We start from the raw sequence: 26,093 nt of genomic DNA on the forward strand, positions 1-26,093 counted from the left end.
CATCTGCCTTCAGCTCAGGGCATGATCCCAGGATTCCAGGATCGAGACTCCTTGCTCAGCGGGGAGCCTGCTTCTCCCTCTCCCTCTGCCTGCTGCTCTCTCTGTCAAGTAAAATAATAATAATAATAATAATAATAATAATTAATAATTAAGAGTTTTTTTTTTAAATGAGAGCTGTTACAGCATGTTGGTTTGCTGGAGAGAATGAGCCAGAAGAGAGCTGAGCTGAGCACTGGGGCTGTCCCTCTCAGGAGAGAGATAGTAGGATTTAGATCGAACAGTGGACCCTTCTACAAGCACAAATAATGTTTCTATGGGTGAGCCTGCTACTGAACTTTGAATTTGAACTCCTTAGGGTTTATCTAATAACCTAAGAACATCACCTGTGTTCTCTTAGCTCCAAAGCCATCTGGCAGTAGTTTGTTTCTTAGTACTATTTTTTTTATTATGGCAAAATATACATAAAATTTACCATTTTAATCATTTTTTTAAAAAGATTTATTTATTTGGGGGAGAGAGAGCTTGTGAGCAGAAGGGAGGGGCAGAGGGAGAGAGAATCTCAAGCAGATTCCCTGCTGAGCGGGGAGCTGGATGAGGGGCTTGATCCCATGACCTTGAGATCATGACCTGAACCAAAATCAAGAATCAGGTGCCTAACTGACCGAGCCACCCAAGTGCCCCCATTTTAGCCATTCTTTTTTTTCTTTTTCTTTTCTTTTTTTTCTTTTTGAGAGGGAAAACAAGGAGAAGCAGACTCCCTGCTGCGCAGGGAGGCCCACATGGGGCTCCATCCCAGGATCCTGGGATCATGACCTGAGCTGAAGACAGACACTTAACTGACTGAGCCACCCAGGTGCCCCCATTTTAACCCTCCTTAAGTATACAGATCATTGGCATTAATTACCGTGTTCTGCATCCATCACGACTATTTTTTTTTAAGATTTTATTTATTTATTTGACAGACAGAGATCACAAGTAGGCAGAGAGGCAGGCAGAGAGAGAGGGGGAAGCAGGCTCCCTACTGAGCAGAGAGCCCGATGCGGGGCTCGATCCCAGGATCCTGAGATCATGACCTGAGCCGAAGGCAGAAGCTTAACCGACTGAGCCACCCAGGCGCCCTCAAACACTGGGCTTTACCTAGGGGTTGAGAATTTAGGAATCTACCTCCTCAGTTCCCCACTACCTAGGCTTTCCCAAGAGGCCAAGTTGTCACCAGCCCAGCCTCGTTTTTGTCATTGTAGGCGAGCCTCTCGTCTCTGCCCCTTCAGTCTATCTGCAGAAAGTAGCACAAAACACTCAGGGCTCCAAATGCCAGGACACCCACCACCTCTTTAGGCGGGAGGTGAATAAGGCCAGAAGGGGAAGGGTCTGTGGGAGACACATGGGCACAGGCCCCACATACCCATCATGACTCCCTTCAACACAGCCTCTTGCCTTGCTTTCCCTCTTGGCCAATATAGAAGGGTAAGCTTCCATTTGGAAGGGGATGGAGATGAGTGGGAATGGGTCCATTACTCGATTACTAGAGGTCAGTCCACAAAAAACAACTTCCAAAGCTTGGAATGAAATAGCCTATGTGGGGGCGCCTGGGTGGCTCAGTGGGTTAAGCCTCTGCCTTCAGCCCAGGTCATGATCCCAGAGTCCTGGGATCAAGCCCCGCATCAGGCTCTCTGCTCAGCAGAGAGCCTGCCTCCCCCTCCCTCTCTGCCTGCCTCTCTGCCTACTTGTGATCTCTGTCTGTCAAATAAATAAATTAAAAAAAAATAGCCTATGTGTAAATGCAGTCTGTTCATTCAGTGGAAACCTACTGAAAAGGGAAGGAAATTCTATAATATGCTACAACGGGGATGAATCTTGAAGACATTATGGTGAGTGAAGGTAGCCAGACGCAAAAGGTCAAATATTGTATGATTCCACTTCTTTTTTTCTTTTATTTGTTCATTTGAGAGAGAGAGAAAGCGAGCACAAGCAGGGGGGAGAGGGAGAAGCAGACTCCCCGCTTAGCTGGGAGCCTGATGTGGGGCTTGATCCCACGACCTGAAGATCATGACCCAAGCCAAAGGCAGACGTTCAACCATCTGAGCCACCCAGAAGCCCCATCTGATTCTACTTCTATAAGGTACTTCAAGTAGTCAAGTTCCTAGAGACAGAAAGTAGAAGGGTGCTCACTGAGGGCTGGGGGCTGAGGAGGGTAGGGAGGAAACAGGTAATTAGTGTTTAATGGAGACTGAGTTTCCTTTCGAAGAGGAATGGTGGTGTTGCCTGCCCAACCATGGGAATGTATCTGATGTCACTAAGTTGCAAACTTCAAAATGGTTACAATGATAAATTTTCTGTTATGTATATTTTGCCACAAGAAAAAGAAATAGCCCAAGGGGCAGAAAGTAGATTAGTGGTTGCCAGGGGCTGAGGAAGGGGGAACAGGCATTGATTGCCAATGGTTATGGGATTTCCTTTCGGGATGATGGAATGTTCTAAAATTATACTGTGGTGACAGTTGCACAACTCTGCAAATACACTAAAAACCACTGAACTGCACACACATTTGAATGGGTGACTTACAGAGGACGGGAATTAGATCTCAACAAAGCTGTTAAAAGAATAGTCCAAGTTGGACATCTTAGGAAAAGTGCTAAATTAACAGATTCTTTTCCTTCATTTGCTTTCGCTCTCCCTCTCCTTCCTGCTTTCTTGGCCTTCATGTGTTTGGACAATTTTAAGAAACTGCTGTCTGCCTTTCTCCTTTTTACGTCTAGCATTGTTGAGAATTCTGCTGACTTTTAATGCCCTTTAAGGCCCTGGGGAAAGGAAAGTCTGTTAAGGTCAGGCTGGAATAAATGGGTATTTGTAAAGTGGTATAATAATATTGCCCAATAAAAATGAGATCAAAGGGTTTAACAAGGCTTATGAGGAGGAAAAGTTGAAAATCATAGTCTTACAAGACCATACCAAAAATCTGGGTGAAAGCTGAAAGTTCCAGCCCCAAGTCTAACTATCTTCTCTCTACAAGCAGGGGTTGGGCTATTCAGCACGTGGCCTGTCTTTCATTTTCCTGCAACTTTCCTCTGAAAGTTCCCTTCCTGGTGCCTGGATGGCTTAGTCTGTGAAGCATACGACTCTTGATCTCCAGGCTGTGGGTTCGAGTCCCACACTGCATGTAGAGATTCCATAAAAATAAAAGTCTTTAAAAAAAAAAAGTTCTGGGGCACCTGGGTGGCTCAATGGGTTAAAGCCTCTGCCTTCTGCTCAGGTCATGATCCCAGGGTCCTGGGATGGAGCCCCGCATCGGGCTCTCTGCTCAGCAGGGAACCTGCTTCCCTTCCTCTCTCTGCCTGCCTGTCTACTTGTGATCTCTGTCTGCCAAATAAATAAATGAAATCTTAAAAAAAAAAAAATAAAGTTCTCGGGGCACCTGGGTGGCTCAGTGGGTTAAGCCTCTGCCTTTGGCTCAGGTCATGATCTCAGAGTCCTGGGATCCAGCCCACATCGGGCTCTCTGCTCAGCGGGGAGCCTGCTTCCTCCTCTCTCTCTGCCTGCGTCTCTGCCTACTTGTGATCTTTGTCTGTCAAATAAATAAATAAAATCTTAAAAAAAAAAAGTTCTCTTGCAACTTGAGAACATCTAGTGCCTCTCTCATCATCCATAGGGACAATGAGGATGACTTTCCCAAGGTCATATGATGACATTTCTGGAGTATCAGTATGTTACTCAGAGTCCCCCAGAGAAACGGATAGATAGATATCTATCTATCTGTCTCCTTTTGGTAATGTTTCTCTGGGGGACCCTGAGTAATACGCTGATACTCCAGAAATTCATTATATAATTATAATTATAACTATATATATATATATATATATATATATATATATATCTCCATAAATAGATTTATTATAAGGAATTGGCTTGTGTATTTGTAGAGGCTTAGAAGTCCCACAATCTGACATCTAAAAGCCAGAGACCCAGGAAAGCTGATGGGGTAGTCTAATTCTAAGTCCAAATGCCTGAGAACAAGGAACATTAATGATATTAGATCCCAGTCTGAGGGCAGAAGACCAGTGACCCAACTCAAGTGGTCAGGGAGAGGACTCTTCCTTCTTCTGCATTTTTGTTCTAGTAAGGTCCTCAATGAATTGGGTGGTACCCACACACAACTGGAGAGGGCAATCTGCTTTACTCAATCTACCAACTCAAGTGGTAATCTTTTCTGGAAACTCCCTCACAGACACACCCAGAAATAATGTTTCATCAAATATATCTGGGTATCCCATGGCCCAGTCAAGTTTATAAATAACATTAACCATCACAACCAGCTTTGCAGAAAACTCATGTGGTGCTATTTTCATCAGGATGCTTCTAGCAATTCTGAATGAGATGACCAAGAATCTGGAGGTTTGATAGTCATCAAAGGGTTAAAGGTAGGCTTCTCCGCTTTCTTCCAAATACTGGGCGTCCTCTTGTTAAAAAAAGATTTAAATAGATTTTTCTAATTACCCATCCCTGATTGTGATAGATTCCAAAAAAAGGGGAAAAAAAGCTACAACATCTTTCCTCCCTGCATGCTTATCCTTTGCAAAGTCATTTTGCAGCTTGTTGCCTCGAGAGATGGAGTCTCTGTCCCCACCTCTCAAATCTAGGCTTGGCTTTGACAAATGTGACATTAGAAAATGTGACGCAAGAAGAGACATGAAAAGTGCCATGGGTTGAGGCTTGCCCAGTACATGCTGCTCTGGGGCCCGTGGTGACCACTGCCACGTGAATGAGGCCAGGCCAGCTGCAGGATGATCCGAGTTATGTGGCCAAGTTGTGCTTCCCATCCCCAGCTGATCCAGAGCCAATGGCCAGACATGTCAGTGAGGCCATTCTAGACCATCCACCTCCAATCACGCCAGCCCAGAAGAGAAGAATCATTCAGCCAACCTAAGAATTTTAAGGGGAAAAAAAAAAAAAGCTTGTTGTTTTCAGCCACCATGTTGGGGGGCAGTTTGTTGCAGGGCAAATGCTAACCAATACACAAATATTTAGGATGTTCTTAAAAAACACTGAACGACAACTTTTTAAAAAATGTGTTGAGATTATTAGAAACAGGGGACCCTGAGTGGCTGAATCGCTTAGGTGGTCGGCTCTTGGTTTTGGCTTGGGTCATGGTGTCAAGGTCATGGGATGGTGCCCTGGACTGGGCTCCACGCTCAGTGGGGAGTCTGCTTGGGTTTCTCTCCCTCCCTACTGGCCCAACTCACAGGCACATGTGCACACACACTCTTTCTCAAATAAATAAATTCTTTAACAAAAAAAAAAAAAAAAAAGGAAAGGAATTGCAATAACAGGATTCCTGAGTCATTTTCAGGATACCAGAAGCCTATCCGTTGCTTATGTGACGGATGAACAGTTATCCGGTATTGACACGCTGAGGACAGAAATGAGCTATTTGTGTGGTGGAAGAGAGAGGGGTCCCGATCACAGGAGGGTGAATCCAGCACCCCAGCACCCCAGCAGTCCCCTCTGCAAGCCCTGCTGAAGTCTGGTGACTAAGAGTAGTTTCCCAGGAGGCCCCTTGTGGTTTTCTGGCTTCAGCGTCTCTGATGAACTAGGCTGGCACTTTCCCGAATGCCCGTATCACAAGCTATTAACTGGAAGAGAAGTCAGCTTTATCCACGAGGGAATGTGAACTCCGCCCAAATCACAGGCGATGGCAGCGCGTGGGTAAAGCAGGCTCGTTGTCCAGCCGTCCTCTCCCTGCCTGGAAATGCTTGGGTCATTAGGGGGTGGCCTTGGATGTGGGCCCCACCATTCTGGCCTGGGGCTGGTAGTCATTAGCAGGTTTAAATAGGAAGCAGATGCTGTTCCAGGCCCAAATAAGCAAATGTGTATAAACCGAGAGCGAGTCTCTATCAGATCGAGTGAGCTCAGGTTTATTAAGTGCCTACTGTGGACTGACTGTCGGCGCTGGCGGTGAGCGGGTCTACCTGTTTCCCTGGCTCCTCTGTTTGGCTGATCTAACATTTCAGCACTAAACGATACAAAAGTGGCAGAAAGGGAAGAGTGTGTGTGTGTGTGTGTGTGTGTGTGTGTGTGCGCGTGCGCTTAAGAGAAAAGAGCTCCTGAAACTGGCCTTTTCTCTTTTTATGGGAATCAGGATTTTCTGCTAGAGTTTGTGAATGACAATTTGTGGTGGAATAAAACAACAGTTAGTGGTGGGGGCAGTGATTGATCTTTGGGAAACAGGGAAAGGAGGTAGGTGAGGGAGTCCGTGGTGGGTGACCTTGGGTGGCTCAGGCCACCTCTCTAATCCAGGGTCACTGTCTCTGCAAAGGTGTGAACACCAAAGGAAATCCTACAAATAAAAGTGCGTTATATAAACAGTAGTTATTCTTACTGATGCCCTAACAGTCTATTATTTTTTTTAATAAAAGGTAATATATGCACATGGTAAAATAAATTTCCTTTTTTTTTTTTTTAAGATTTTATTTATTTGTTTGTCAGAGAGAGAGGGAGAGAGAGATAGAGAGCAAGCATAAGCAGGCGGAACGGCAGAGGCAGAGGGAGAAGCAGGCTCATCACTGAGCAGGGGACCCAGTGCGGTACTCCATCCCCGGACCCCGAGATCGTGACTTGCTAGCTGTAACAATGAACGTGACTTAAGGCAAAGCGACTTAACCTTGTTGTGCCTCAGTCTCCCTACCTGTCACATGGGAATAATAATCCTGTCTACTTCACAGTGTTATGCAGGTTTTCCCAGCCAACCTTGGCACTACTGATATTTGGGGCTGGGTAATTCTTTGTGGTGGTGGTTTGGGGGAGGGGCGCAGTCCTGTGCGCTGTAGGTGTTCAGTAGCTTCCCTGACCTCACTCACAAGATGCCAGTAGCATTTCCTCTTCATTTGTGACAACCAACAATATCTCTAGACATTTCCAAATGTTCCCTGCCGGGGGAGGGGGCAGCGCAAAATTCTCCCGTTCCATTGAGAACCAGTGGATATTGTGAGGATTAAATGAGTGAGTTATTATGTAGAAAGCACTTAGAACAGAGCTGGCCCATAGAACACTGTGTAGTAAGGTCTTGCAATTATTCTCATTCTCTTGTCCTGGCCTACCTTAGGGAAAATGGATAGTTTTGATAAAATAGGGTCTTGAGCAAGACAATGAGTATTGTTAAGCCCCTATCTGATTTCACTCTGAAACAAACAGCCAAGTCCTCCTTCTAAGATGATAGGTCAGCGACGCCAGTATTAATTATAGTCTGATCCCTCTGGGGGTTCCACTGTGGGGTTCCCCATCTCTTGTAGCAAACTTAACACCATCCCGTGCTAACAGCACTTGAGTCATCTCCAGTGCGGAGCACATCAATTTCAAATTCTCTCCTGTATTCGCCACATGGTGCGTGCTTCAAATCTCGGGTTTTCCATAAATCCATGGCCCCTGGAACAACAGGCTGCCCCCCAAATCCACCGAAAATAGGGGGCGAGTGAAAACAGAAAGAGAGAATGAGGAAAAACAAAAGGCTGCGTTTCTTTAAATTTCTGGCTCTGCGCAGCACAAGCATTTCCAATGAAAAATAAAGAATTCTTTCTTCTGTGTCCATTTCAGCTGGCATCCAGCTTTTGCTTCGTGAATAATGTCGCCGCATCATTATTCTGTCCCACAAGGTAAAACAAAATGAGCAACTTAACAACCAGAAGGGTGCTTGTGTGGAGGAAAGGCTCATTTAAAAGCTTTTCAGATAATCTGGTGGTTGTTCCCCTAGAACTTTGCCACACCCCCCCGAAATTTTTTTTTTTTTCAAACCTATGGGAAAGTTGTTACTTTGTACACAAGGTGTATAAATTATGCCCTCCTGGAAGGCCTCCGCACCATACACGTTTTCTTTTTTTACTGCTTTTAGTCTTTTGGGATTCCTGGAGTGTCTACAAATAGATTAGCCTCTAAGAATTCTGAGTAACCATGGTTAGAAAAAAACACTGGTTTAATTAGCCATGGTCCTATTTTTGAAATTACATCTGCTCTTTTTTTTTTTTTTTAAATGAGGATTGATCTATGCGAAAACTTGAAGAGGATGGATGGGGGGGGCGCATGTTACTTTTGATTTGAATTAATTTTCATGCTTTTGAAAGTGAAATCAAGAGTATTGAGTGAATAATGTATCATCATACATTAAACATGCTCAAATGAAGAGAGTTGAAAAGAAATGATTGGAGGAAAATGAATGGCTGAAAATACTGGATCACCTGATGTGTGCTGCCGTACTGAGAGGTAGCAAATCACCCTCCGCATTTCGGCTTTGTGGGGCTGCCTCCGTTTTTTCAGCCCCATATCCTCAGACTTGATTAATCATTGAAGTGATAAAAATTAAAGGGCCATACGGCTCGCTGAAGGGTCATTGAAAATCAGAAAGCAAGTGCGGAATTCACAGGACTAGGTTCCCAAGTTTGAAAGTCTTTCTGCTTCCTCATTTGACACATTCTTCATTTCTGAAATCGTGTTTGAAATGTCCACAACTACTTTTGAAATTTAAATTTTAGCAACATTTCTCAATGTCAGAACTCTTTCAGAACAATGTTCTTCATCGCCCTTGATGACAACTCACCAGCAACACTTGTGGATTTGGTTTAAGTGGCTGCCGGAAGATCATTTAGGAAGCATTCAGAAATTTAAATTCTATTGGATATAACATTTCTGATTTCAGCATTTGTCTTTAAAGAATTCTCTTTTTGCGGGGCAGGGGCTGGGTGGCTCAGTTGTTAAGCTTCTGCCTTTGGCTCAGGTCATGATCCCAGGGTCCTGCTCAGCGGGGAGCCTGCTTCTCCTTCTCCCACTCACCCTGCTTGTGTTCCCTCTCTCACTCTCTCTCTCTCTGTGTCAAATAAATAGATACAATCTTAAAAAAAATTCTTTTTTTTAATTTTAAAGATTTTATCTTTTTTTAAAAAAAGATTTTATTTATTTGAGTGAGAGAATGAGAGAGCACAAGTGGGGGGAGGGGCAGAGAAGTGGGGGAAGCGTCCCCACTGAGCAGGGAGCTGGCCACAGGATTCCCCAGGGATCATGACCTGAGCAGAAGGCAGATGCTTAACTCACTGAGCCAGCCAGGCACCCCTTAAAGATTTAATTTCTTTTTAAATTGCTTTATTTTTAATTTTTTTATTTTTATTTTTAATTTTTAAAAGATTTTATTTATGTATTTGCCAGAGAGAGAGAGAGAGAGAGCGAGCAAGCACAGGCAGGCCGAGTGGCAGCAGAGGCAGAGGGAGAAGCAGGCTCCCCGCCGAGCAATGAGCCCGATGTGGGACTCGATCCCAGGACGCTGGGATCACGACCTGAGCCGAAGGCAGCTGCTTAACCAACTGAGCCACCCAGGCGTCCATGCTTTTTTTTTTTTTTTTTTTTAATATTTTATTTATTTGAGAGAGAGAGACCGTGGGAGAGAGCATGAGAGGGGAGAAGGTCAGAGGGAGAAGCAGACTCCCCATGGAGCTGGGAGCCAGATGCAGGACTTGATCCCGGGGCTCTAGGATCATGACCTGAGCCGAAGACAGTTGCCCAACAAATGAGCCACCCAGGCGCCTTTAGTAATGTCTACACCCAATGTGGGGCTCAAACTCACAAACCTAAGATCAAGAGTCACATGCTTCACCAACCAAGCCAGCCAGGCGCCCCTTTAAAGAATTCTGAACGCACGTGGAAATCATAGGAAATGCACTTTTTGCTTCATCTGTATTGGCTATCTTTTGCTGCATGAAACATTATCCCAGAACTTATTGATTGAAACAACAAAAAGGCTGGGAATCTGGTGTGGCTAAGTGGAGGGTCTTTAGCTCAGGGTCTCTAACAAAGCCTATTAATGTGCTTTGATCAGGACTGCAGCCACTTCAAACCTTGGCTGGGGGATGAGTCATTTCCAAGCTCACCCACATGGCTGTTGACAGCCATCAGGTCCTACTGCAGTGCTTGTGGACAGCAATTCCTTGCCATGGAGATCTCTCCATAGGGTAGCTCGCCACATGGCGCTAGCTTCTTTCAAACAAGTGAGAGAAGGCAGTCCAAAATAAAAGCCACAGTCTTTTTATAACTCAATATTGGAAGTGGAAACCTATAGTTTTTTCAAATTTTTTGTTGGAAGGAAGCCACTAAGGTCCACCTCATATTCAGTTGGTAGAAATTCTGGCCACCAGGTGAGCAGGATCACATGGGGGTGGTCTTTTTTTTTTTTTTTTTTTAAGATTTTTTTTATTTATCTGAGAGAGAGAGTGACAGACTGCAAGCCAGAGTGGGGAAGGGGGAAAGCAGAAGGAGAGGGAGAAGCAGGCTTTCCGCTGAGCAATGAGCACGAAGCAGGCAGGGCTTGATCTCAGGACACCAAGATCATGACCTGAGCTAAAGGCAGAGGCTAAACCGACTGAGCCGCCCAGGTGCCCCCACAAGAGTGGTCTTACTGGGTGCCTACCACACCTTTTTTTTTTTTTTTTAAGATTTTATTTATTTATTTGACAGAGACAGACACAGAGGAAGGGAACACAAGCAGGGGGAGTGGGAGAGGGAGAAGCAGGCTTCCCCACGGAGCAGGGAGCCCGATGCTGGGCTGGATCCCAGGACCCTGGGATCATGACCTAAGCCCAAGGCAGATACTTAACAACCGAGCCACCCAGTTGCCCCAGATTTATTTATTTTAAAGGAAAAGAGAGAGAGCTCGAAAACACATGTGTTTGAGTTGGAGAGAGGGGCAGAGGGAGATAGAGAATCTCGAGCAACTCCCCCCACTGAGCACAGAACCTGATGCAGGGCTCAATCCCAGGACCCTGAGATCATGACCTGAGCTGAAATCAAGAGCTGGGTGCTTAACCGACTGAGCCACCCAGGCATCCCACAAACCATTTTGTCTTAAGGTATATTATCCTGACATTTACTGAAAGATAGAACATGCTGATGTCACAGTTGCTGTTACATAGCTACATTTTCAGATGTCTGGAATGGAGGTGAAGGGTTTGCAATAAAACATATTTCTTGGTTTTGGGTGGCGATCTTCCTTGGACAAAGAAATAAAAGGGTGTGTGTACAGAATGGACTCCATTATGTAGAGGTGCTTTCGGTTTCCATTTTAATATAAAAGCAGAAATTTTAATCAGAAACCCTCAAACATTCCAGGTGTAGATGTAAAATGGCAGTCACTTTAGAAAAAAGTATCTTCTTTTAAAAAAAAATTTTATTTATTCACGTGAGAGAGAGAGAGCACAAGCAGCAGGAGAGGCAGAGGGAGTGGGAGAAGCAGGCTTCCCCCTGAGCTGGGAGCACTTCATGGGGCTCTATCCCAGGACCTGGTGATCATGACCTGAGCCAAGGGCAGACGCTTAACCATCTGAGCCATGCAGGTGCCCTGATAGTATCTTTTAAAAAGTTAAATATAAATTCACCATACCAGCCCAACATTCCATTACTAGGCCTCTGCTCAAGAGAAATATATCCACATGAAGACATACATGTACAAAAATGTTCATAGCAGCATTATCCATAATAGCCTTGAACTTGAAACAATCTAAAAGCCCACCAACTGATGAGTAGATACACAAAATGTGATACATCCATACAATGGTATACTACTCCATGATAATAAGTAATACTACTCCATGATAATAAGTAATGATACATGCTAGGACATAGATAAACCTCCAAAACATTAACATATGCTAAGTGAAAAAAGGCAAACATTGCCTATTGTTAGATTCCATTTATATGAAATGTCTACAATAGATAAATCCATGGAAAATATATTAGTGTTTGCTGGGGCTGAGAATGGGAACCAGGAGTAACTACTAATGGGTATAAGGATCTTTTTGGGGTGATCGAAATGTCCTGAAATTAATGGCGATTGTTCCATAATTATGCATTTACTGAGAATCATTAATTGTATACAGAATTGATAAATTTTATAATATGTAAATTATACTTCAATAAATTAAATATATATATATTTTAAAGATTTTATTTATTTATTTGACAGGGAGACTGTGAAAGAGGGAATACAAGCAGGAAGAGTGGGAGAAGGAGAAGCAGGCTTTCTGCTGAGCAGGGAGTCTGATGTGGGGCTCCATCCCAGCACCGGGATCATGACCCAAGCTGAAGGCAGGCGCTTAATGACTGAGCCACCCAGGTGTCCCATATTATTAAATATATTTTAAATGATAGTGAGTAAAAACTTTCTCATCCTAAATGAAATTAAGTTCAGCTGTCAGCTTCAGGTTTTCTTACTCAACTTCTCTTTTATCTCCCACCTGTCTGCAGTTTGGTCCTAAGATTGAATTCTGGGATCATGTTTCCAGATATGGTTAACGATCAAATCATTAAACCAGAGGAAGTTGATGTATTTTTATTATGGTCCTTTAAAACACTTTTTTTAAAAAAAGATTTTATTTATTTGAGAGGGAGAGAATGAGAGGGCAGAGGGGCAGGGTAGAAGGAAAGCGTTCTCACTCCTGGCTGAGCCGGAAGCCCCTTGTGGGGCTGAGTCCCACCACCCTGAGATCAGGACCTGAGCTCAACGCAGAGGCTTTTTTTTTTTTTTTTTAAAGATTTTTATTTATTTATTTTACAGAGAGCAATCACAAGTAGGCAGAGAGGCAGGCAGAGAGAGAGGGGAGGAAGCAGGCTCCCTGCTGAGCAGAGAGCCCGATGCGGGACTCGATCCCAAGACCCTGAGATCATGACCTGAGCCGAAGGCAGCGGCTTAACCCACTGAGCCACCCAGGCGCCCACAACGCAGAGGCTTAATCGACTGAACCACCCAGGCACCCCTCTCTTCTGTTTTTTTAATCTGTTTCCTTTGGGTTAATTTTTAAAGGATTTTGCAACTGTTGGTTTAAAATGATACTTTTTTTTTTTTTTCTTCTCAACTTTTTTACCTCAGTTGGGAGTTAAAGCTGACTTCCTATTTTTCAAGTATTTGCAGAATTAATGTTAATTTTTGCCTGGACTATCTAGGAGATTAATTTCAATTTGGCTCCTGGAGACTTGTGGTTTAATCATTCTCCAAGGTTTTTTTTTTTTTTTTAAATAAAGTCTGTATCTGACAATTCTGGTCAGACTCCTTAACTAATTTTACTTAAAAAACAAACAAAAAAAAAACCAAAAACCTCAATTCTTAACAAAAAAAATCTATTGGCTTCCAGTTTAATTGCCACACATTTAAAAAACGGACTACTGTGCTGGCTAGCAATCTAAGTTAAAGTAAAACTTCTAAAGGGGCCAAGGTCTAAAGTTCACACATTCTTGTGAGGTCTGTTCTGTCTCTACCAAGGGAGACCCCATTATCCATAGCTCTACCAATCACGTACATTTCCTTTGGAGTCTCATGAATGAGGAAAAAAGAAGTTCAAGTGAGGGGAAATGGGTTCAAATGAAGGTCAGATACCCAAAAGAGTTTTCTGGCTCCTGTGTGCTGCTGGGGTGGAAAAAAGTGGGGAAAAGGTAACCAGATGTAGGTGGCCCGGAGAGGTTGCTCGACTCCAACCTCGTTGTTAGTCTTGGCAAGGGAAAAAAGGGTCTGCCTTTTAGACATTCAGTGACGCGGTGAGAACCTACTGTGTGCCCGGTGCTGGGGATACAAAGACAACTATGGGATGCCTGTGTTCTAGATGCTTCTTACGTAGCAAGACAGAGTCTCCGCCCTGAAGGGACTCGCAGTCCACGTTCGAGGTTGCATCAGGTGGGGGTAAACACCGACTCTCCCAGTACTCTGAGGACGCCGGAGGATTACTGGGGGGCGGGGAAGAAACGCTTCCCTCCCGTCCTCTAGACTAGGCCGGCCCTGAGGGCGAAGACAGACACGCCCTCCCGAAGGGCAGACCCGCCTCGAGGAGGGCGGATCCGGGCAGGGCCGCCAGCCGGGCCCTCACCCGACCCCCGCGAACGCAGCCCAGCGCGGCGCCCGCTCCTCACGTGTCCCTCCCGGCCCCGGGGTCGTCTCACGTTCTGCTTCCGTCCGACCCTTCCGACTTCCGGTAAAGAGTCCCCGTTCCGCACCACCGCGCCCACCCAGCATCGCCACGAGGCGCCTCTGTGTGCCCGACCCCCGATGCGCTCGGCGGCCGCAGCTCCTCGGGGCCCCGCAGCGGCCATCGAGCCACGCCGCTTCGCCGCGGCCAGGTGGCCCGGGCGGCGCTCGCTCCCGCGGCCGGCGCGGCGGGGCGGGCGGGGCGGCGGCGGCGGCGCGGCTCCGGGCCCGTATCCCTCCGCCGCCCCTCCCCCGCCCGGCCCCGGCCCCCCTCCCTCCGGGCAGCGCTCGCCTCCCTCCGCCTCAGACTGTTTTGGTAGCAACGGCAACGGTGGCGGCGCGTCCCTGCCCGGCTCCCGGCGGCTCCTCGGTTTCGGCGGGCCTCCCCGCCCCTTCGTCGTCCTCCTTCTCCCCATAGCCGGCCCGGGCGCCCCCCCGGCCGCGCCATCCCGCGCCTCCCCGCTCGGCGCCCGTGCGTCCCCACCGCGCTCCGGCGTCTCCTCGGCGCGCCCGGCTCCCGGCTGTCCCCGCCCGGCGTGCGGGCCGGTGTATGGGCCCCTCACCATGTCGCTGAAGCCCCAGCAACAGCAGCAGCAGCAGCAGCAGCAGCAGCAACAACAGCAGCAGCAGCCGCCGCCCGCGGCCGCCAATGCCCGTAAGCCCGGCGGCAGCGGCGGCCTTCTCACGTCGCCCGCCGCCGCGCCGTCGCCGTCCTCAGTCTCGTCGTCCTCGGCGGTGGCTTCCTCCTCCTCGGCGGCGGCGAGCGCAGGCGGCGGGCGGCCCGGCCTGGGCAGGTGGGTGTCGCGCCCCAGCTCCCTCCGTTCCGGGCCTGGACGAGCTCAGGCCTCCTGTCCCCTCCCCCGCGGCCCACACCGTCGTCCCCGCCCTGTGACCGGCCAGGCTTGGGGTGGGCTGGGGGCCCGCAGTGGGGGTGGGGCTCCCTCTCCCCTTTGGAGCCCCGGGGTTTGGATGGGGGGGGCACCGCGGGGTCCCTCCGGGAATGTCAGGTTGTGTCCAGCCTCCTGCAACATCCCCACCCCCTCCCCCAAACGGTCAAGATGGAAGGACTGGGCAGCCTCCCCCTCTCCATTTAAGTGTTCGGGAGGGATTTACAGGTCTCACTAATTGTCAGCCCCTGTCCCTCTTTTAGCCCCAACGTGGAGGGGATGCTTGGGCAGTGCCCGCGCCCTCCCCCCCGCGTTTAAATATTAACGTGGAATGGTCTTTAGGTTTTGGTTCAGTCTCCCGAAACTTGCCAACTCCCCCTTTGGGGAATAACAAGGGAGGGGGAAAGTTAGGGCAGCGTCCCCCCCCCTGTCCGTTAAAGGGGCAGCCACGGGGCTCATCTGGAATCGTTAGGGTCTGTCTGGTGTGCGTAACCACCCCACTCCCCTGCCTTGGGAAAGCTCGAAGAACCGGATTGAGGTGGGTGGGTAGTGGTCCCCGCTCCCCTCCCCATTTAAATCTGAGGTAGCGGCGGGGGCTCCAGAACTCCAGGAATCGTGGGGCTCTGTGCAGTCTCCTGCAGCGTTCCTCCCTCCCCCACCTGAGGAAGGGGTGGGGAGTGCCCGGCCCCCTCCCGGCCTCCCTCCTTCCCCCGCAAGGCCTCTCCGCCGCGGGTGGTGGCCGATCCGCAATGCTGTCGAGGCCGAGAAGGCGCCTTTGAATAGTGGTGGGCGAGGGCCGGACCCAGGCGTGCGTCAGAAGTCCAGGCCAGATCGGGGACAGAGGGGGATGGTGGTGGCAAGGAGCGGGCACGCTGCGCATTTTCCCCAACCCCCGCCCCAATTCATAGAATTTCGAGGGGAGAGGGATTGCAGCAGGAGACCTGGTGGGCTTCCTGAAAGCAGAAATGCGGGTGTTTACTTGCGTCGTCTCCTCCTCTTTCCCCATAAACCTAGGCTTGTGGTAGGGACTGGGGGCTGTGTGCTGTCTCTCTAACCGGGTCTGACTTTGGAGGGTGTGTTTGTGCGGGAAGGCCTGTTGGGGAGGGTGTGTGTGTCGGGGGTGGTTGACAGTTCGTATTTCACGAACTAAGAAAATGCTTAGTGTTCAAACGGGGCAGCAAATGTCAATAGACTCCATTCCATTGTGGCCAGTGTCCTTAACTTGGGAAGTGCCGCCAGAGCTCACCAAGGGCACGCAAGTCTATTTCCCCTGTGCCCCGAGCCCATCCGTGTTCGGCACTGCCTTGCCTCCCTTAGACCTAGGCGGGGTTGGTAGTCAGTGACGAGGGTCCTCCGGAAATAGACATCCTGGGCTTGAGAAGGTGGGATAGGTCTCTCCCCCCCCCCCCCCCACGCACTGAGTTTTCGTTTTGAAAACAGGTTTTCAGCGATCCATTTTCAAAGAATTTTCATTTATGGCCCGAGAAGTTACCCTTCAGGATGAATCCGGGCTGATTTTTAAGGAATCCTGCTTTCAAGGGGGGAAGGAGGAACATTGTGTTTTTGTTTTTGTTTTTTTTTACTTCTACCCTACCTCCCCTTCACAGTTGTCCTTTCTCTGAACCACCCTCAAACGTTAACCTTACCCTAACTAGTTCAGATAAAGTGCTTATTTTCCCAGCTCTTTCCACTTAGGATTCTGTAACTTCAGTTTCCCTTTTTCAGTGGCATCCACAGTGAAAAATGGACAAATTTTGTACCTAATTTTTTACAGAAAAGGATCCACGGTATTTTTCTTCTTAGGTATCATAGAGATTTGGCAGATGTATTTTACTTGTTCATATAATTAGAAATTAAAACTTAGGCTTTTAGGTTGTGACCGCTCTCCTTAGGCTTAAAAATTATAATCTGTTGCAGAGTAGCTTGAATGATCAAAAATATTTGGAATGTTTTAGTACCAAAGAGCCTTTTCTGTTCTTTGAGGCTTTACATTTAAGATTAATTTAAATTCTTCTTTGCTTTAAGTTCTTTCATTTGAGACATGAATTCTTGCCCTTGTTCTTTTTGATAGATACGTGAAGTTCTCTTTATTGGATTCATGTAATGTGTACTTTTATTACATAGATCTCACGTAGAGTTCCTTTGGATTTTGAACCACTGCTGCTGGGTTCTTTGTAAACTGGTTACAGATTTTAAGGTCTCCTTACATATGTTTGTGTTTGTCAGCAGTTAAAATATGTCCCTGAGGCCAGGGGTAAAGAAAGAAAATGCAGCACTGGGTTTGATGTGTTTAGAGATAGTAGAATATTCTTGAAAGTCAAGAAATTCACATGTCTTCTTTAAATAACATTTCATTATGTTTGACGTTTTAAAAAATAGTGTTTTTTTATGGCTTTCAAAAATTTATTCTGCCTTAAATTATCATATATGTTTTAGAAGGTTACTGTTTTCTCTTAGAACGACATACCCATAATATTAAAGTCTGTTAATCAAAATCTTGTTTTTGGTTTTTACCTTTTCATTTTTATGTAGTTTTAATGATTGTGCAGGTTATTTTGTGTTTTTTTTTATGGTTTTTTTTTCTGTTTAGCATTGTAATATAAATTTTCTTTAGGTTTTTGGTTAACCACTCAACTGTTGGGATTTGGGTGTCTACATCTTTGTTATTATAGTTAGTGGTACACTAAACATCTTTATACTAATAGCTTTTGACTTTAGTCTAATTATTGCCTTAGAGAAAGTTCCCAGGAGTGGTTTTACTGGGTCAAAGGGCTTCAAGGTTTTTATGGCTCTTGCTAGCTGTGCCATATTACTCTTGAGAAGACTTGTGTTAGTTTCCATTGCCAGGAAGGTGGCTCTTCTATAGAATGGTTTCTTTGTCAGACACTGTGGGGGATTTTCAAGGGAAAAGTTGCATTTACTGTCAAGTGAATACATTATTAAGTACTTTTGTTAGCTACCTGATTATTTATACTTGAGTTTGAATTTGGTTTCTCTGAGGACTTAATGAAATAATATAAGGGAAGATGCTTTGAAAACAGTAACTGTTAACACTAATGAGGATACATGGTTTAACTATTGTGCTCATACTTCTCTAAGTAGAGGAGTGAAAGTCCTGAGAAACTTGTTCTGAAGCTTTTGTTGTTGTTAATCTCCCTCATTCATCTAAAAGTATTTTTTATTAGCTGTTAGCCTGTGACCAAGACACTTTTGTTGACTTTTATATAATTTCATGGCACTGTTGGGAATTATTTCTGGCTAACCTATATCTCTTCCTCTCCTACATTCCCTTTCCTGTTTAAAAAAATAATGGGATTACCCATTCTGTTACCCATTCCTAAACCTAAATAATACAACATTAGAATGTCTTTGGATACAGGATTAAATGTTAGTAAAAACTTATTTTAGTCATTTTCAGCTTAGTACTTTCGTAACTGCTTCTTTCTTTCAAGGCATTGCAACTTCGAAATTACGCTGCAATTTAGTTTAAGTTTTCATTTAAGAATCTGCGAGACATTTGTCTCTTTAAATATAGTCTAGAAGAGCCTAAAACATTGACACCATTGAACATAGAAATTTATTGAAAATCCATGTACAGGCAGTTACAAGTGTTTGGGATATACCAATGAATAAAACAAAAAGATAACTGCTCTCCATTCTAACTGTTTCCATTCTAACATGATGAGTCAGACATTAATTGAGACATGAAATTAGCAAACTATGTATAATATTAGGTAAGAGCTATAGGATCGGGGAGAGCAGATTAAGGATATAATATGAGAGTGTGAGGGAAGGGAGTGGGTTTCACTTTTAAGTGGATTGGGGAGGCTTTTTTGAGGAGGTAACATTAGAGCAGAGTTTTGAGGTAGTTAGCCATTTGCTTTATTAAGTGGGTATTGATAAAACCACATTTGCAGTTGGACCAGAAAAGTTAATTGACAATCGAAGTCATCAGAGGTAAGCTGTAGATGGCTATTAAAAGCTGTACATTTTTGTTTTTCTAATGGACTTATGTATTTTAACCTAATTGACTTAATTTTCATCCTAAGTACCTAGAGAAAATAGACTTTTTTTGATTGGGCAAAAACCTATATCAGGGAGCGCCTGGGTGGCTCAGTGGGTTAAAGCCTCGGCCTTCGGCTCAAGTCATGATCTCAGGGTCCTGGGATGGAGCCCCAAATCGGGCTCTCTGCTCCGCAGGGAGCCTGCTTCCTCCCCTCTCTCTCTCTGCCTGCCTCTCTGCCTACTTGTGATTTCTCTCTCTGTGTCAAATAAATAAAATCTTAAAAAGAAAACAAAAAAAAACCCCAACAAACCTATATCAGATCTTTGTCAGAAAAAGTAAGCCTATGGTTGCTTAAAGATTTTGCATTTTGAAAAGTCAAAACATTAATGGTGTCAGTTATGGTATTCCTTTTTTGGTTAAATGTTAAGTTTGTATTTTCCGTGTCTAATTAGACTTATAATTTTGCAGATTTTACACAAGGGATGTTAACTCATATCATAGCTATTTAATAGCCATATGTTTCGACTTAAAGGAGGATCTAATTTTTTTATTGTTTTGTGTAGCTACAGCTGTGTTAGAATTTATTTTCACTGTGGCAAAGTGTGTTCTTATTTATTTATTTATTTATTTTTATTTGACAGACAGAGATCACAGGTAGGCAGAGAGGCAGGCAGAGAGCGAGGAGGAAGCAGGCTCCCTGCGGAGCAGAGAGCCCGATGTGGGGCTCGATCCCAGGACCCTGGGATCACGACCTGAGCTGAAGGCAGAGGCTTTAACCCACTGAGCCACCCAGGTGCCCCCAAAGTGTGTTCTTATACCTTGAAAGGGATTTTAAGTCTCTATAAGATTTTTTTCCTGGAGTTGTAGTTTTCCATTTTGGATAGATAGTGATAGCGTTTTGATATGTAAAGAGTTGAGGCTGAACAAAACCCTGTTTTTGTAGCTATTTGAAATCATTGTAGTAACTTCAGCTGCAGTATAGTTGATTAACAGGCCTGGCTGCTACTGTATCTTTTTAAGTGAAAGTACTTGTTTTTGTTTTTGTTTTTTTGTTTTTGAAGCACATTTGGGTCATTTATGACTGTTACCATACCGTGATTTTAAGAGGTCTGTACAGTGGTCTTTTTCATGTTTTAGCAAGAATGTTACTAAAATAAAAGTAGGGTGCTCTTTCCTCTTGAGTCTTTTTTACCTGCTTAGATGTTAGACTTCAAAAATAGGGATGTTTTTATCAGAAGATTGGCTTATCAGTGACTGTGAAGCTGGTTATCAAGCCTTTGAAAGGTTGTAGCATCCAAATCTCGAATCTGTAATGTAGGCACCTTTGAATGTGTGACCTTTACTAGCATTACTTAGGATAGGTTGAGCTGCATTTTAATGTGTTTTTTGATATCCTTAAAGTATATTTTTCTACTCAAAAAGAATTTCTTCTGCTTTTGAAGATAAATGTTCTATGTAGAATAGTAGTAGTCTCCATTGAGGTGCTTGCCAAACAAAGCAGATTTGCAGTTTTGTAGGAGTGGTGTCATAAACCGCTTTTCTGTTATTTAAAACACCAATTAATTCAAGAGATTTTTATGTCATATATATATGTGTATATATATATGCATATATATATATAAGATTTCAGGCTTTGTGACTTGAAGATATGTATAGAATATGGTTGTGGATCTTCAGCAGATCTTAACCTGCCTGTAGTATAATGGAGAGAAGAAATGTACTTGAACCGGTGTCCAGAACAGATTTCTTCTCTGTCTCTCTCTCTCTTTTTTTTTTTTAAATTTTTATTTATTTATTTGACAGACAGATTACAAGTAGGCAGAGAGGCAGGCAGATAGAGAGAAAGGAGGAAGCAGGCTCCCCGCAGAGCAGGAAGCCCGATGCGGGGCCAGGACCCTGGGACCATGACCTGAGCCGAAGGCAGCGGCTTTAACCCACTGAGCCACCCAGGTGCCCCGATCTTCTTATTTTTTTTGAGTATAGTTGACACATATAATGTTACATTAGTTTGAGGTGTAGAACTTGGTGATTGGCTAAATCTATGTATTATGTCATGTTTACCACAAGTACAGTTATCATCTGTCCCATTACATCACTTTTAAAATATCATTGACTATATTCCTTACGCTCTTTTTACTCCAGTGACTGACTGTATCTCCTCCTCCCCTTCACCCATTTTGCTCCCCCACCCTCTGCATATAGTTCTTATTCTGCTCTTTGTTTATTCTTTTTTTTTTTTTTTTTTAAAGATTTCATGTAAGGGGTGGAATCATATGGTATTTGTCTTTCTGGGCCTGACTTATTTTCACTTAGCATAATACCTTCTAAGTCCATCCATATTGACTCAACAGAACAGATTTATTCTTGAAACTAATAGAGAGTGCCTGGGTGGTTCAGTCAGTTAAGTGTCTGCCTTCATCCCGGGATGGAGCCCAAGCCCCCAATGTCAGGCTCCCTGCTCAGCGGGCAGTCTGCTTCTCCCTCTGCCCCTCCCCGCTGCTTGTGCACCTGTGCTCTCTCTCGTGCATGTGCAAAAATAAATCTTTTTTAAAATAAAAAAATTTAATAAATAGTCTTTGTACAGGTACTGCCTTATCTATATATGAAAGTTTTGTCTCATAATTTGAAAAACAGTAAGATTTAAATACTCATTGTAGAAAAGAGTACAGAGAATCAGAAAAACAAAGCCAAAACTCCTTTAAAATCACCCACAATCTTTCCTTTGACATACTATTGTTGGAAGTTTGGAGCTCATCTTTTCAGACTCTTTGTGAACAGATATAGAATAAACAATGGAATCATATGGTACATAACTGTTGCAGCTTCAAGAGTATATATTGTCTGTCTTTTAAAATATTTTCCTCCTAAAACTAGAATTTTAGAGCAGGAAGAAATAACAGAAAATCTTAGAAGGGAAGAACCCCTAAGCTTTGAGAAGTTGGGGGACTTGACCAAAACAACTTATTTGTAGAATTTTATTATATTCTTCTCTTTAAATAAATGCAGACATAGACCTAAATAAAGTTATGGTATGTATTTTAATTTTATTTATTTATTTGTTTGTTTATTTGAGAGAGAGAATGAGAGAGAGACCGAAGGGAGAAACAGACCCCCTGCCGAGCAGGGGATCTCTGTCTGTCAAATAAGTAAAATCTTAAAAAAACCCCAAAATTATCTATTTATTTATTTATTTATTTGACAGAGATCACAAGTAGGCAGAAAGGCAGGCAGAGAGAGGGGGGGAAGCAGGCTCCCCGCTGAGCAGAGAGCCGGATCGGGGCTCAGCTCAGTCCCAGGACCCTGAGATCATGACCTGAGCCGAAGGCAGGGGCTTTAAACCACTGAGCCACCCAGGCGCCCCTATCCTGTGTATTTTAAAGAATACGACAATCACAGACGGTCGACCTTCAGGGTATCTTTTTGTAACCTTGAAGTTTGGCTCAGTGAAATAGGAGATCTAGTTTTTTATCTTTTTGGAAGACACATGCAATTTTGTACATATGTGGCATGAAATCTACTTAAATGTTAAGTCCTTGGTTTCATGATTATTATTACTATTATTATTATTATTATTTAAAGATTTTGTTTATTTATTTGACAGGAAGAGAGAGCACAAGCAGGCTGAGAGGCAGGTAGACAGAGAGGGGGAAGCAGGCTTCCTGCTGAGCAGAGAGCCCGATGTGGGGCTCAATCCCAGGACCCTGAGATCATGACCTGAGTGGAAGGCAGAGGCTTTAACCCACTGAGCCACCCACGCGCCCCCCTTGGTTTTACTATTTTTAATTTAGTATTGTTATGAATCTGTGGTTGCTTATGAAAATTTGCCACAAGTTGGCACCTGGGTGGCTCAGCTGGTTAAGTGACTACCTTCAGTTTAGGTCACGTCATGATCCTGCGGTCCCGGGATCCAGTCCCACATCAGCCTGTCCTTGCTCTGCAGGGAGCCTGCTTCTCTCTCTGCCTGCTACTCCCCCTTGTGCTTACTCTGTCAGATAGATGAATGGAATCTTTAAAAAGAGAAAAAAGAAGTGAAAATTTGCCACAACTATTGGCCTTAGATTTTATTTGCTGAAAATTGTTTGCAGTTGTCATGTGAAAATTGGAAATTCCTTTTAATTTAAAAATACTCTGATGTAGATTGCGTATATTATGAGCCTTGAAGTATCTATAAAATAGCAATTTCATGCCATGATTAATACGTAACTGCATTTTGGAAACTGGATAAAATGGCATTCTATAATGGCTTTGTAAATCCTTTCACTTTGTGGCATGAAACTTGTCTGTCATGTAATTATAAATGAATGTAGCCGATTTTTAGTAAGCATATAAGAACTGTAGAGTGTCGTACTTGACAGTTTTGTCAGTAGTCAAATATTTTTGATTGGCACTTTATGTTCTTACTGGTTTTATGAATTATTAAATTATATTATCAATAGTAATCTTGTAAATAGGCAAAATTAATCCTGATTATAGTTTTAGTTTAAAAAGAAGGGAAAGGTTAGTTTTGAATCAAATTGCGCATTTTTCCTTTGGGGCTCAAAATCATTTTTTCCCCAAAAATCCTTTTTGTGGACAGTGTGTAGTTACCTATTTTCATTCCTGAAACACTTGAAATTAGGTAAAGACCTATGGTTTTTACATTGAAGATTGTGTAGATTACAGAAAGGGGAGCTCTTCAGGGCCTCTTTCAGAGTTTTATTTGCTTTTACTTTACACATGATTGTACATAGCTTACATTTTTGATTTACAGATTGCCAGCAATAGAGAAATAAAACTTATTTACTTATGTTTTAAAGAGTTTATTTGTTTGAGAGATGGGGGAGGGACAAACAGATTCTGTGAGCGGGGAACCTGACACAGGGCTTATTCTCACGACCTTGAGATCGTGACCTGAGCTGAAATCAAGTCAGATACTTAACTAACTGAGCCACCCAGGTGCCCCAGAAAGGGGTACATTTAGAGGCAAACATATTGACAGCAATAAGAAATACTAATTGTGTGACAAAAAGTGAAGAGATTGGAAAACTATAAAAAACACAAAAGAACTCAAAGAATACCATTTGACTCTAAGTTATAGCTGTATGCCTTCTATAGGCATTCAGCCTGAGGCATTACTATTTTATAGCACAATATAGTTAGTTGATGGGCTTATAATAGTGACTCAACACAAAGGTAAATTGTTTTTCATATTTTTCAAGGAAGTATTTTTCGAGCTGTACATCAGGACCCCCTAATAAATTGTAAAAATCACTTTAGTGAGTCGTGACAGGCATTTTTAGAAAAATGAAAAAGAATAGAAGATACTAGAATGCATTGTATTCTTAGAGGTAAGAATGATTTTAAAGAACTGTTTGACTTAATGTATATGTACTGTGTTGTGATATAAACTGTAATATTTTAGAGCACTGAGATGTAGTAAAAGGACTGAGGAAGGGTTTTATAGTTAAGCCTCTGCTAGGGTTGCCAGATTTAGCAAGTAAAATATAGGATGCCCAGCTGAACTTGAATTTCTGATCAACAGTGACTGATAACTAAAGTATAAATGTGTCCCAAACTGCATGGAACAAAACTATTCATTTATATGAAATTCAGATTTAATGGGGCATCCTTTATTTTATCTGGTAACCCCAGTCTAGGCTAGAATCAAGGTTCACCCCTTGGTAACTAAAATTTAAGAGCAGTGAGGGCAGAAACAGTTTCTCGGTTGAAACAGTCATTGGCCCTTAGAAGTGGTGAACTATTTGAATAATTGTGGCAGGTCACTCATTCTTAGTCTCAATTTTTTTATTAAAAACTTTTTTTTTTAAAAGATTTTATTTATTTATTTGACAGAGTGAAATCACAAGTAGATGGAGAGGCAGGCAGAGAGAGAGAGAGAGGGAAGCAGGCCCCCCGCTGAGCAGAGAGCCTGATGCGGGACTCGATCCCAGGACCCCGAGATCATGACCTGAGCCGAAGGCAGCGGCTTAACCCACTGAGCCACCCAGGCGCCCTATTAAAAACTTTTTATTTGTGACACCTATTAAAAGGAGAGGAGGCACCTGTGCCTCATTTGGTTGGGTATTCAGCTCTTGGTTTGAGCTCAGATTATGATCTCAGGGTTTTGGGATCAAGTCCCAGGTCCCCCTGCTACCCGTATAGACACTGGGGGCTCCGTGCTCAGCCTGCTTGAGATTGTCTCTCTCTGCTGAGCAGGGAGCCGGATGCAGGGCTCAATCCCAGGGTCCAGGGATCATGACCCGAGCTGAAGGCAGCCACTTAACCGGCTGAACCACCTAGGTGCCCCAATTAAATCTTTCCAAAAAAGGTGGAAAAAAAATACCTACCTTAAAAATTGAGATACTGTTTTTTTGTTTTTGCTTTTTTAAAAGATTTTATTTATTTATTTGACAGAGATCACAAGTAGGCAGAGAGGCAGGCAGAGAGAGAGGAGGAAGCAGGCTCCCTGCGGAGCAGAGAGCCCGATGCGGGGCTCGATCCCAGGACCCTGAGATCATGACCTGAGCCGAAGGCAGAGGCTTTAACCCACTGAGCCACCCAGGTGCCCCGATACTGGGTTTTTATAACATTTCAGTCTTGGTACATGGAAAGCACTCAGTATTTTAGGATCATACAGATTTGGAGCTGGAAACTGGCTCAGGTGGATTTTTAGTACTGATTTTTCTTTACGGGTGAGGAAACGAAGGCCACAGAGCTTATTTGCCAGGAGTCGTGTTCCCTTTTCTTTCTAGGATAACATTTTAAAAAATTTATTTAACGTCCAGTTAGTTAACCTACAGTGTAATATTAGTTTCAGGTGTATGATATAGTGATACGAATATACAGTTTTTAAAAAATATTTATTAGAGCGAGAGAGCGAGCACATGCTCATGGAGTGGGGAAGCAGCGGAAGAGGGAGAAGCAGGCTTCCCACTGCCGATCAGGGAGCCTGATGCAGGGCTCCATCCCAGGATCCCAGAATCAGGACCTGAGCTGAAGACAGACAGTTCATCAACTGGGCACCCAGATGCCCCTAATAGAACCTTTTTCTTAAGACTTATTTTTAAAATTTGGTGTTTATTCAGTAATCTAAGAAAAGATTCACCTATCCTCCCCAAAAAACAAACAAACAAAAACAAAACCCATAAAACATTTCTGAAGTTTTCCGAGTTAGCAAAGGCTCTACTTTACTCTTGCTCTTGTTTTGTCATGTTTCAAGTGAAAGTGTGTCTCCTTTTAAAAA

General features: G+C 44.0%; 2 protein-coding genes across 42 annotated transcripts in view; one reads left to right on the forward strand and one right to left on the reverse strand.

The window, feature by feature from the left end:
• The window catches only part of ACAD10 (acyl-CoA dehydrogenase family member 10), a 95,605-nt gene extending 80,936 nt beyond the window's left edge, over positions 1 to 14,669 (reverse strand). For all 5 annotated transcript variants that reach the window (XM_082698418.1, XM_082698420.1, XM_082698417.1 and 2 more), the window contains exon 1: positions 14,542 to 14,669. In XM_082698418.1, coding sequence (XP_082554544.1) covers positions 14,542 to 14,544 — 3 coding nt within the window. In that variant the 5' untranslated portion in view covers positions 14,545 to 14,669. The remainder of the gene's footprint in view (positions 1 to 14,541) is intronic.
• Positions 13,977 to 26,093, forward strand: part of ATXN2 (ataxin 2) — a 114,684-nt gene continuing 102,567 nt past the window's right edge. For 16 of the 37 annotated variants that reach the window (XM_082698323.1, XM_082698355.1, XM_082698329.1 and 13 more), the window contains exon 1: positions 13,978 to 14,772. In XM_082698323.1, coding sequence (XP_082554449.1) covers positions 14,060 to 14,772 — 713 coding nt within the window. In that variant the 5' untranslated portion in view covers positions 13,978 to 14,059. Of the gene's footprint in view, positions 14,773 to 26,093 lie in introns of all 37 variants that reach the window. The other 21 variants (XM_082698356.1, XM_082698345.1, XM_082698332.1 and 18 more) reach the window with 3 other exon arrangements.

Source organism: Mustela nivalis, assembly GCF_964662115.1.
Source record: "Mustela nivalis genome assembly, chromosome: 14".
NCBI classification, from domain to species: Eukaryota; Metazoa; Chordata; class Mammalia; order Carnivora; family Mustelidae; genus Mustela; species Mustela nivalis.